The sequence below is a fragment of the Vulpes vulpes genome, chromosome 7 (assembly GCF_048418805.1).
Source record: "Vulpes vulpes isolate BD-2025 chromosome 7, VulVul3, whole genome shotgun sequence".
In the NCBI taxonomy this organism is placed as follows: domain Eukaryota; kingdom Metazoa; phylum Chordata; class Mammalia; order Carnivora; family Canidae; genus Vulpes; species Vulpes vulpes.
Window position 1 is genome coordinate 35,533,391 of NC_132786.1, and position 12,476 is coordinate 35,545,866.

General features: G+C 45.8%; 1 protein-coding gene across 5 annotated transcripts in view; it reads left to right on the plus strand.

Moving 5' to 3' along the window:
• Positions 1 to 2,336: 2,336 nt before the first annotated feature.
• The window catches only part of FUT10 (fucosyltransferase 10), a 160,124-nt gene continuing 149,984 nt past the window's right edge, over positions 2,337 to 12,476 (plus strand). For 3 of the 5 annotated variants that reach the window (XM_072763544.1, XM_072763545.1, XM_072763543.1), the window contains exons 1-2: positions 2,373 to 2,477; positions 11,434 to 11,661. In XM_072763544.1, the coding sequence (XP_072619645.1) occupies positions 11,515 to 11,661 (147 nt within the window). In that variant the 5' untranslated portion in view covers positions 2,373 to 2,477; positions 11,434 to 11,514. Of the gene's footprint in view, positions 2,478 to 11,433; positions 11,786 to 12,476 lie in introns of all 5 variants that reach the window. The other 2 variants (XM_025993575.2, XM_072763547.1) reach the window with 2 other exon arrangements.

Below are 12,476 nucleotides of genomic sequence, written 5' to 3' on the forward strand. Positions count from 1 at the left end.
ATCTTAAAATACGTTCTTTTTAAAAAAATTTGTATTTATCTGTTCATGAGAGACACACAGACAGGGGGGAGAGAGAGAGAGAGAGAGAGAGAGAGAGAGAGAGAGAGAGAGGCAGAGGCACAGGCGGAGGGAGAAGCAGGCTCCATGCACGGAGCCTGACATGGGACTCAATCCCAAATCTCCAGGATCAGGCCCTGGGCTAAAGGCAGCGCTAAACCTCTGAGCCACCTGGGCTGCTGGGCCATTTGGATATCTTTTTTGCAAAACTGTCTATTCAGGTCCTCTACCCACTTTTTATTTATTTATTTATTATTTACTTATTTTTAAATACTTTTAAAATTTATATATGAGAGAGAGAGAGGCAGAGACACAGCCTGCAGAGGGAGAAGCAGGCTCCCTGCAAGGTGCCCAACACAGGACTCGATCCCAAGACCCCGGGATCACGACCCAAGCCGAAGGCAGACACTCAACCACTGAGCCACCCAGGTGTCCCTCTCTGCCCACTTTTTTAATTGGATTGTTATTTTGGTATTGAGTTGTGTAAGTTCTTTATATATTTTGTATATTAATCCCTTATTGGCATATCATTTGCAAATATCTTCTACATTCACTAGGTTGCCTTTTTGCTTCATTGATGGTTTCCTCTGCTAGTAAAAGCTTTTTATTTTGACGTGGTTCCAATTGTTTATTTTCTGCTTTTGTTTCCCTTGCCTCAGGAGACATACCCATAAATATGTTGCTAAGGGCAATGTCCAAGAGATTGCTGCTTAGGTTTTCTTTCAGGAGTTTTATGGTTTTGGGTCTCATATTTAGGTCTTTAATCCATTTTGAGTTTATTTTTGTGTATAGTGTAGGAAAGCGGTCCAGTTTCATTGTTTTGTAGGTAGCTGTCCAGTTTTCCTAACACCATTTATTGTAACAACTTTCTTTTGTGGGCTCTCTATCCTGTTCCATTCATGTATGTGGCTATTTTTATGCTAGTACCATACTGTTTTGATTACTCTAGCTTTTATATCTTGAAATCTGGGATGGTAATACCTCCAGTTTTGCTCTTCTCAAGATTACTTTGGCTATTCCAGATCTTTTGTGGTTCCATGCTAATTTTGGGATGGGCAGATGTGTAGTAGTATGTAAGTGTTGTGTTAATCTGCATTTCTCTGATGACAAAAGTAGTTAAGCATCTTTTCACATACTTACTGGCTTCAGAGTCTTCCTTGATAAGTCTTGGTAAGTCTTTAGTTCCTTCCTCCCCAGAGGAGATTTTTTTTAAAGATTTTATTTATTTATTTGAGATACAGAGAAAGAAAGTGAGAGAGAAAGAGGGAGCACAAGCAGGGTGAGGGGTAGAGGGAGAAGCAGACTCCACACTGAGTAGGGAGCCTGATGCAGGACTGGATCCCAGAACTCTAGGATCATCACCTGAGCCTGAAGGCAGATGCTTAACGGACTGAGCCCCCCCCGAGGGGCCCCCCAGGGGAGATTTTTATTAGGTCACTGTTTTGATTCTTTCTTATTGAATTATAGGCATTCTTGGCTACATCCTGGATATAAATTCTTTCTTAGATAAGTCTACTGCAAATATCTTTTACTCTGGACTGTCTTCCTTTCTACCAATAGTGTCTATGATGAACAGAATTTGCCTTCTGTGATGATAACCAATTTATCAAGCTTTTCCTCTGTTTTCGGTGTTTCTTGAAATTGATAATATCATTAACCAGTTTCTGTAGAGAAGTTAATTGAGGTGCTTGGCACTGGAACTGACCTCTCAGGGCCAGGGGTACCGTGAGGCAGGCCTAGGGCAGCAATGACTCTAGGTTCCTGCAAGGGTGCCCCGCATTTACCATGGCCCAGTCAGCGTCTCCTACTTTGAGCCCCGGATGCCTCACTTGCCTCACCCTAGCCCTGGCTCTGCCAAGGTCTTGCATTACCTCCCTACGCTTATCAGCTCCCTGCAGGCTGGGTTCTAAATCCAATTCTAGTTGCGTTCTCCGAATTTGGAGTTGGGTTCTCCGATTTTGGAATTCAGTAGCCTGCTGGACATTTTTACGGGCAAATGACCATCCTGCTCCGTCTACCAAGCAGGGGCACCTGATTAAAGGCACCCGGGTCGCCGCTCGCTTACCGTGTTCTCAGCTTTCCTGCACAGGTGACTCGGGACTGGCCTCGTGCTAGCCGAGTCCGAGAAGCGTCCCACGACCTACTCAGGAGACTGGCAGGAGCGTCCCAGGAGCTCGGTGCAGCCGGCCTGGCCCCAGCGAGGCGAGGCCCGCGGGCTCCCGGGAACCCCGGCCCCCGGCTCCAAGCCGGCACCGGGGAAAACCCGGATGGAGGATCGCGGGGCCCGGGCGGGCGGGCCGTCAGCCCCCCCTTCCCAACCTCCTCTCCGAGTCTTCGCCCCAGCTCGGGCAGGCGCAAACTGAAAGTGCAACTCGGCGGGGCTGCGGGCCACGGAGCGGGCCCCCTCCCCCGAGCCCGAGGTGAGTGGGAGGCGCCGCGTCCCGTCGGGCGGTCCCGGGCCGGGCCGCCGGCAGCCCCCGCGCGCTCCGCGCCCCCGCCGCTGTGCCCGAGCGAGCGTGTCGGGGGGAAAGACGGGCTTGTGCGCCGGCCGGGGAGCCGCGTCCGTTTCGGGAAGCCCCAGGCAGCGCTTTCGGGGCCGCTGCCCGCGAGGGAAACCTCCTCGGGGCTGAAGAGCGCAGGCGGGAGGCCGGGGCCGCGCAGGAGCCCGGGGAGGCGCGGGGAGGCGCGGGGCGGCGCGGGGCGGCGCGGGGAGGCGCGGGGAGGCGCGGGGAGGCGCGGGGCTCCCGCCGCGGGCGACCCGGCAGTTCAGGCCGCTCCCCTCCGCCGCCCCCGCGCCGCCCGCCGGCCCCGGAGCCGAGCCCCGCCCCGGGGGCTGCGGGTTGCTCCCCCGCCCACGTTCACGGAGAATCACTTGTTGCTGGAGTTGTGTGCTCACGTGGGAGCGGTCCTGACCGCCCAGCTAGAGGAGCGTCGCGGATTGAATGGAGAAAAATGCCCTGGGCCGTGTGTGTGTGTGTGTGTGTGTGTGTGTGTGTGTGTGTGCCTGGGGTGTGTGTGTGTGTGTGTGCGCCTGGGGTGTGTGTGTGTGTGTGTGTGTGTGCGCCTGGGGTGTGTGTGTGTGTGTGTGTGTGCGTGCGTGCCTGGGATGTGTGGTGTGTGTGTGTGCCTGGGGTGTGTGTGTGTGTGTGTGTGTGTGCCTGGGGTGTGTGTGTGTGCCTGGGATGTGTGGTGTGTGTGTGTGTGTGTACGTGCCTGGGATGTGTGGTGTGTGTGTGTGCCTGGGGTGTGTGTGTGTGTGTGTGTGTGTGTGTGCCTGGTGTGTGTGTGTGTGTGTGTGTGTGCGCCTGGGATGTGTGGTGTGTGTGTGTGTGCCTGGGGTGTGTGTGTGTGTGTGCCTGGGATGTGTGGTGTGTGTGTGTGTGTGTGCCTGGGGTGTGTGTGTGTGTGTGTGTGTGCCTGGGGGGTGTGTGTGTGTGTGTGTGTGCCTGGGGTGTGTGTGTGTGTGTGTGTGTGTGCCTGGGGTGTGTGTGTGTGTGTGTGTGTGCGCCTGGGATGTGTGGTGTGTGTGTGTGTGCCTGGGGTGTGTGTGCCTGGGGTGTGTGTGTGTGTGTGTGTGTGTGTGCCTGGGGTGTGTGTGTGTGTGTGTGTGTGCCTGGGATGTGTGGTGTGTGTGTGTGTGCCTGGGATGTGTGGTGTGTGTGTGTGCCTGGGGTGTGTGTGTGTGTGTGTGTGTGTGTGTGCCTGGGATGTGTGGTGTGTGTGTGTGTGTGTGTGCCTGGGGTGTGTGTGTGTTGGTGTGTGTGTCCCTGGTATGTGTGTGTGTGTGCCTGGGGTGTGTGTGTCCCTTGAGTGTGTGTGGAGAGCCCCCAGAAGGGCCGGCTTTGGTTATCCATCCGCAATCCATTTCTTCCCTATTCTTGTACCCCATTAGCGCCTTCAGAATAAAACTCATTTTGTATAAGACGGAGAGATAACACGGATGTCATTTTCATTTCCCGGGCATCTTTTTTTTTTTTTAAGATTTTATTTATTTATTCATGAGAGACCCAGAGAGAGAGAGGCAGAGACATAGGCAGAGGGAGAAGCAGGCTCCATGCAGGGAGCTCGATGGGGCGGGAGTGGGGGGTGGAGGGACTTATCCCAGGACCTTGGGATCACGCCCTGGGCTGAAGGCAGATGCTCAACCCCTGAGCCACCCAGATATCCCTTCCTGGGAATCTTTTAATGATTCTTTACTATGTAACAAGTGTCATGCAAAATGACTGTTTTCCTTAGCATCACAGCTCCAACAGACTGCCCCCCGCTCACGGCCTCGGCTCCCTCAAATGCGTTGCCGTGACTTGGCTGGTTGACTTGGCTGGTTGACTTTGCGGAGTGTACGGGCTCTGGCCTCCTCCAGTGTTCTGTATGGCAAGTTGGTCTTCACGACCTCGTTGACCTCGTTTTCTTTGTACGCCCTTCCTTGCCTCACCTTGAGACAACCCAGGAGCTCATGACCAATCTTGGGCTTGCTAGTGATGGCACACTACAAGTAGGGCATTGTTTCTGTACCCCCCGTGGTCCCTCAGAGGGAGGGCTTTCAGGTGGTCTTGGCTATCGCTCTGAATAAGCATCCCCAGGTATCTGCACACTAAAGTGGCAGAGTCACCAATCTAGAAGCACTCAATTTCAGAACTTTCTCCTTCCTCTGTCTGCAAGCCACAGGCAATGTCCTAGCGTCAGACGTTCCTTAAGGTCTGCTCCGTTTTTGAAACTGCTGTAGTAACTCTTCCTTTGCTGGCTTCCTGCTAGATGGCAGTGTGTAACAGTGAATTAAATACTCAGCCTTAACTATTACTGTGATTATGGCTTATATTTTATTATTCATTTTAAAAAACTGTATATCTACAAACAGTATATTTTTAAAAATTCAAACTAGTGTTAAATTAAGAAAATAAAGAACAAGGACATAGTCTGGACAAATAATAATATTATTCATAGATGTGAGTATTGCTCAAATGTGGACATTTCCAACCCATGTTTAAGTGCTTTCTAAATGTGGAATATAGAGTGTTGATTTCAGTGGAAATACAGTACCTAATTCAATTACCAGCACTTCCCAATGAACATTGTTAGTGTTACTGAACATGGGTTGTTAAACATTAAAAAAAAAATCTGTCTTTATTTACAATGTCTTTCAGATATTCTTTGAGAATAAAATTTGAGTTTTCAAAAGTTAATGCTGAATTACTATAACAGAGAATGAAGATAAAGTAATCCTAAACTTGTTATATAGAAATATTTCTTTATATTTACAGAAATCTTAGTTTATCATGACTCAAATTGTCTTGGTCACGGTCTCTTTACTTGATCAGTCTTTCTTCTATGGAGAGTTTTTGCTCCTGGACACTATTTGTGGGATCAGAGAGCTTCATTTTGGGATGAGACCCCAGGAGATCACCTGGTTCAGCCCTTTGTCTTTGGACATGTGAAGTCTTAGCCTTACTGTGTTGATATTATTTAACCAGTGCCTTATTCATGATTAGGTAAATGATGAAAGGCAGATGAAGGATTTTTTTTTTTCAGATGAAGGATTTTAATTCAAATCTTTTGCCAGGTAGGAAGGTTGTTACATTATAACCAATAAACCCTTCTTGGAGAAAGAACAGTTACTAAGAAGATCTTAAAGGAAAAAGATGAGAAGGTATTGCTCTTCAGGAGCTGGCTAAATTCTTAAATTCTTAGTGCAGGACAAGATCTTCAATATTGTGCCCTCACCTCCATTAAAAAAAATATTCTTTTTGAATGCTTTTATTTGGGGCTTCATATCAGTCTTTTCTGGTTTTTTTTTTTTTTTTTTTTTTGGTCTGGGTATGTTTTAATTTAGTTTCTGTGTTAAGTAGACCCACTAAATGAGATTGTATTAATTAATACTGCATAATCTGAATGCTTCAGCATGGCCAGAATTTAAGAGTTTAAGAATGGCATCACCTTAAGTTCTATAAGGGAGATGTGAAGGTCTCAGGCTGCAAATTCTATTCCCCTCCCCACCGTTAATCACCAGCCTTGCCTCATGAGATGGCTAGTATTCCTTTATCTCCTTATTCTTTATCTGTCTCACCTGAAAGGTGTGCTTGGTGGAAGAGCATGACCATCCCAGATAGAAATCTGCAATCTGCAAACCTAAGCACTCTAGTAAAAATAAATGCTTAGCAAGATATGAAGTCTATTTAAAAAGGAGGAAAACGAACACCAATAAATAAAGAAAATTGGAGGGGGCATATGGGTTGCTCAGTGGTTGAGCATCTGCCTTCAGCTCAGGTCGTGATCCTGGGGTCCTGGAATCCAGTCCCGAATCAGTCGCCTCGCAGGGAGTCTGCTTCTCCCTCTGCCTATGTCTCTGCCTCTCTCTCTGTGTCTCTCATGAATAAATAAATAAAAACTCTTAAAAAATGAAAAAGAAAATTGTAGGAACATGGAAACTGGAACTACCATGCCATGTTCACCAGGTACCCAAGCAACAGGCACAGACACCAAGGAAGTCTGCAAGTTAACAGAGTACGTCAACTTTTTAACATTCAACAATTGTGTTACATGCATCCAATAAAATGACTTTAGAAAATTTCCTGAATTCTCCCAGCCTCCTGCGTTCCTTCCACTGCTGTGATAGAAACAAGCACAATGATAGGGACCTACATCTCCCAACTTGGCATTGGGAGGGGTAAGGCTTGCCAGCACAGGTGGCCTGGACCCTCTAGGAGAATGGCTAGGATGGTGAAAGAGATGTGGTTATAGGTAGGGACTAGAGCACACAACAGGAAGCTACATTCCAGGAATAGTCGGAACAAAGGGTTTGTTGTGGTGGAAGCTGGAGAAGTAGGGCAGAGTCCCGGGAGTCTTGTTTTCTAAACTAATGCATTTGATCTTTATCTTGAAATCTGTGGGAAGCCACTGATGGATTTTAATCAGAGGAGAGAGATCCAGTTTACATTCCAGAAACAACTACAGCCAAATGGAGAGTGCAAGGGGTCAGACTGGTAGGAACACCAGTTGTCAGGGTTTTGAAGAAACCAAATAGGAATGAAAGAGGAGTGTTGGAGTGCCTGGGTGGCTCAGTCAGTTAAGCGGATAAGCGTCTGCTTTTGGCTCAGCTCATGATCCAGGGTCCTCGGATTGAGCCCCACATCAGGGCTCCCGGTTCAGCTCTGCTGTTCCCCCTGTTGGTGCACACTTTCTCTCTCAAATAAATAAATAAAAAATATATTTTTAAATCTAAATTCAGTTTACCAACATATAATACCCAGTGTTCATCTCGTGTTAAATAAAACCTTAAAAAAAAAAAAAGTATTGCAGAGGACAAGTAGTTGAAGGGACTGATTAAAAACACCTGGAGAGTTGTCCAAAGGCCCGTAGACCTTCCCACCAGCCTACCATGATCTGTCTTTCCCAGGACAGCCATGTTTGAGGGATATTGTGAGGATTTATACATTATAAAATGAAAACATTTTGAAAGAGTCAAACCTACCTCAGAAATTACACCTTAGTGGGTATAATCTAAGCCTGGTAATTAGATACATTCCTTTTAAAGACTCTCCCTGGTATAACCTTAAGCTCTATTTAGACAGTCGGTTGCTTTTTAACTCAACTGACACACCAATTTCTAGAGGAGAGATGATCAAAGGAGCCTTCTAAGAGCTCCCAGCATCTGCCTCGCCTCTTTCCCCCTGCCACGGGGACAGGGAGGAAAGATAGAGACACACAAAGTGTCTGGCTCAGAACACCTTGCACATCTCCTAGGGTTACCTTCTCACTTTATCCTCAAAGATGCAGGGTAGAAATCATCTCCTGAGTCCCATTTCTGAGACCCTTACCCTGTACTTTGGACTGGCAGGCACTGCAAGGCTGAAATTGGAAGCTGGCATCCTTAGACTGCTAATTTGCCTTAAGATCTCTCCTCTGTCTGTTTTAATTCAAAACAAAATGGAGAAATTTGAAATTCTTTTAGGGTGAAGGTACTGCCGGTTTTGATAGACTAGTGCTTGCAGGAGTGTGAGGTAGTCACGCTGAGCTTCAGACTCCACTCTGGGCAGCAGATGGCCAGCCCCAGGCAGTGCACACAAGCTGAAAACTGCGTTTCAGGAGCTCAGCTCCAGGGTCAAGAAGGTTGGTTAGCGAGCGTCCGTTTCAGATGTTACCTACCATGGTGGTCTGAACAAACACACATTGCTTCACCAGGCAAGGAGGGTTCTGGGGCATCCTCTTGGTGGATTCTGAGATTCACCTTGCAGGAGGTGATGAAACAGGAGGGAGCTGCTTTCCTCCTGGAGTCCCATTGCATGGTGCTTACTGACTTTCACCACGCTCTCCAAGCCCATCTGTCCCACCAGTGGGGGGACTGGTTACTGGATGACAGGCTTCTGGGTAATTGATAACATATATTAGATTGATGTGCCTCAACGTCTGGCCGGTTGCTGCATGCTATAAATTGTAATACCATCTATACTAACTGGCTCTATTCTCTAGGATGGTGGTGGGTATTTAACCACAGCTGGGTGCCTGAGACCTCATTATACCTCTGGCTTTGGGAGTATAAGCTAAATCGAGATTCTTTGGATGAAAGGGAATTTGTAACCTTAAATTATTGTGTCGTAAGCCATGGAAAGACTTAAAAAGGCCCTACTTAGGACAGACTCTAGGAGAGCATTGTGGTAGCTGTAAAAATATCCCAAACTCTGTCTTCCCATTCTCTTCCTATCTTTTGTTATCCTTTATTACTGACCCTAACAAGAGGTCACTGTTTCCCTCACCTCTTTCCTTTCCTGGGAGCCTGGAGACAGGTGACCTGATCTCTAGACCCACTTTAACCTTTCAAAATTACGATCTTGGGCCTATCACTTAAACTTACAGAGGCTCAGTTTCCTTATTTGTGGGAACTGAGAATAAAACCTACCTTGCTTACTTTACAAAGTGATTTTCCATAAGATTGAGTGGAATGATATATGTTAAAATCTTCTGAAGATGATAGAGTTTTATACCCACTTAAGTTGGTAATATTTCATTACCTAATGCAGAGTACATTAATTATGTCTATAATAAATTGCCTGTGCATATAAAACAGAAATTGGATTGCCTTCCTGTTATGCAAGGCAAAGAAATAATGACCGGTAACGTTTAATTTTTACTGTGAAGAAACCGAAGCTTAGATTTAGTAACTTGTCCAAACTTGTATTATGTATAAATGGCAGAGCTAGGATTGAAACCCTACGTGCTATCTCCCCATTTTAGGTAGTTAATAGCTACTAGCATCAACTGAGTAGACGGGAAGGCACTTTTCAGGTTCTTAGAGATTTTTGTTACTTTTTTCTCTGGTATACTGGCTGATGGAGGGTGATTGTATACAGTTTTTTTCCACTCTGATTAAGACGAATAATCTGTGTTAGTATTATTGGATGGGAATTTCATAGTCTTAGTGTTAAAAAATATAAAAGGATGCATGAACCTTGGAGTGTGACTAGTTTCTGATTGTAGTACTTATCGAAATTGTAGTGTTGGATAAGTGACTTTATTCAAATTTGGTTTTCTCATCCCTAAAAATGAGGACAATTGCTCCTTCATAGAGTTGTGGGAGGGTCGAATGATCTCATGCATGCTGAGCACTTAGGAAGGGCCTTGCTTACAATAGGTCACTCAACAAATATTAGCGATCTACTTTTCTTTGGCAAAGTGGATGTTTCTCTTTCTGAAGTTCCAGTTTATTGGGCAGCAACATACTTTATATGAATTGAGCTTCAGTTTACACTTAAAAGTATAATTAAAAATTGTAATTAATATTTAAAAATAAGATAGCAAAAGGTTTATTGGACATCTATGCACCACACTCTGAAATAAGTCTTCTAGTATTCTTATCTCATATAATGCTCAATAACTTCCTGATTAGGCACCCTTGTTGTCTACGTTTTGGAAATTGAGATATTGAGAGGCTAGGTTAAACCAGCTGGGGAGTTGAGATTTGCATCCTGGAGGGCTGACTCGAGAGCCTTTCCTCTTAGTCACTGTGGATTGCAGGAGTTCCGTGGGTAAAAGAGGAAAAACACAGCATCAGTGATTTCTGAAAGCAAGAGTCATTTTGTTGCTTGAGGAACTTATCCTGGACTTAGGGAGTAAATCAAGGTAGATGCACTAGAGGGAAGTACACCTTTAAGGCCAGTGTTTTTAACCAGAATTCTATATCATTTATATACTTCTTTTTTTTAATTAATTAATTTGACAGAGAGCACAAGCAGGGGGAGCAGCAGGTAGAGGGGGAGGAAGAAGCAGGGTCCCCACCAAGCAGGGAGCCTAATGTGGGGGCTTGATCCCAGGACCCCGAGATCATGACCTGAACAGAAGGCAGATGTTTAACTGACTGAGCCATCCAGGTGCCCTCATTTTTATATTTCTAATTATATCTTTATGTCTGGGAGATGTTCAATCAGATCTCAGAACCAGGTTTTTGGAGTCCTGTAAAGCCGACTCAGGAATGTTGATCCTTGTTGTATCCTGAAACTCCACTGGGTCATTTGACCAAGACATTTGACTGCACAGAACCCTGGGAATAAAAGGCATTCTTAGGAACTCTTTAGTTCATCTTTAAACTTTTTGAAAAGATCATACATTCCAGACAGATGGAAATCTTATTTCAGAACTTACAGAGAATCATATTGCTCACACAACCCACTGCTTTGTTACACTTGCCATAAAAGACTGAACAAATACATCAATAATCAGAATTCCTTATGTTGTGGCTGATGTTGTTTTCCTTAGGGAAAGTTTGGGTCAGTTGATCATGATCTATTTTCAAACCAAGCCTGAAACTTTTATTTAGTATCTTCCTAATTTTTACAGGAGTGGGTGGATAATCTTGGTAATTTTTTTCAGTTTTGAGAGAGAGAGAGAGAGAGAGAGCATGCATGGGGGAGGTAAAGGGAGAGAGAGAATCTTAAGCAGGCTCCCTGCTGAGCGCAGAGCCCAACCCAGAGCTTGGTCTCACAACCCTGAGATCATGACCTCAGCTGAAACCAAGCTAGACACTTAACCAATTGAGCCACCCAGGAGCCCGAATTGTGGTCATTTCTATTCCACTTTTCTACTCCTTTGAAACCTAGGAAGTGATTCCATGTAAGTGATTTGTGGATGATGGCAGAGAAAATTAAGTGGAAACAGAAATTTAGATTCAGGACCTAATTGTGGACCTGTCATAGTCTTCTCATGTGCTGTGTGACCTTGACCAAGTCACTTTCCCTCTCTGGTTTTGGTTTCATTATCTAGGAGTAAAGTATGTAGGTTCTCAAAGGTTCCTTTTAGTTTTAAAGTGTCGGCTATCTATGTGACAACCCTGAAAGACCACATTTATTAAATCTTCTGTATTATGGCTAAAAGATTATTCATTTGTTACAGAATTTTTTGACGCCTTCTGGTTTGAAGAATCTCCAGCTGCTCTGATGATAGCTTAAGACGACTGCATGCTGTTCCCTCTCGATGCCAAGCCAGACCCGCGCAGAACCTCGGATCTCAATCCTTCATGGAGACCAGGTCCCAGCAGGAATGACAGTGGAAGAAATTGGCACCCAGATGGTTCCTCTGCGTGAAGTTGTCTTGGGCTGTGGGCCGACTCGAGAACACCTGGTAACCAGGCTCGCCCTCTGTCAGTCACCCAGGGCCGGGCAGCATGGTGTGGATTCAGAGGAGGAGGCTTTTGGCTTCTTGCCTATGCATCACAGCCACAGTCTTTCTGCTTGTCACACTCCAGGTAGCAAGAATTTGGGTTGCTTAGTGTTGATTCCTGACCCATTCCACCCTTCCCACCCTCAACCCCGGCTCCCCTTCTCTTCAAGTACTTTACTTTTGGCTTAATCTCTCAGGATCGGGGATTTTCTGTCTATGGCAGGGGAAGTACTTTTTTTTTGTTAATAGATGAAACTGAGGTTTTAGTGAATGGGTGTATTAGGTAGAAACAAAATCAATGAGATGGGGAGTCCACTTGTGACTCTTGTAGGGTCCTGGTTCTAAGAGCACAGAAAGTAGAGCTCTGTCCGTCTGGCTGGGTCAAATTTAGATGGCTTGCTCAAAGTCCCTTTCACGATGACTTCGGAAAGATGGCATTCTTGAAGAAGCCCTGTGTATTTTCTAAGAATAAGATGGTCTGTTCTGCAGAAAACCAGCATCTGCGTTAATACATTTGTCATTCTTGACATATGCTACTTGACCACAGACTGAATGTGAGTGTTGGAACTGCAGCATTTTGTAGTTTTCCCATTTATTTCATTTATTTTTAAAATTTTAAAAAAGATTTTATTTATTTATTCATGAGAGACAAGAGAGGCAGAGACACAGGCAGAAGGAGAAGCAGGCTCCATGCAAGGAGCCCGACGCAGGACTCGATCCTGGGTCTCAGGATCATGCCCTGGGCTGAAGGCAGTGCTAAACCACTGAGCCACCTG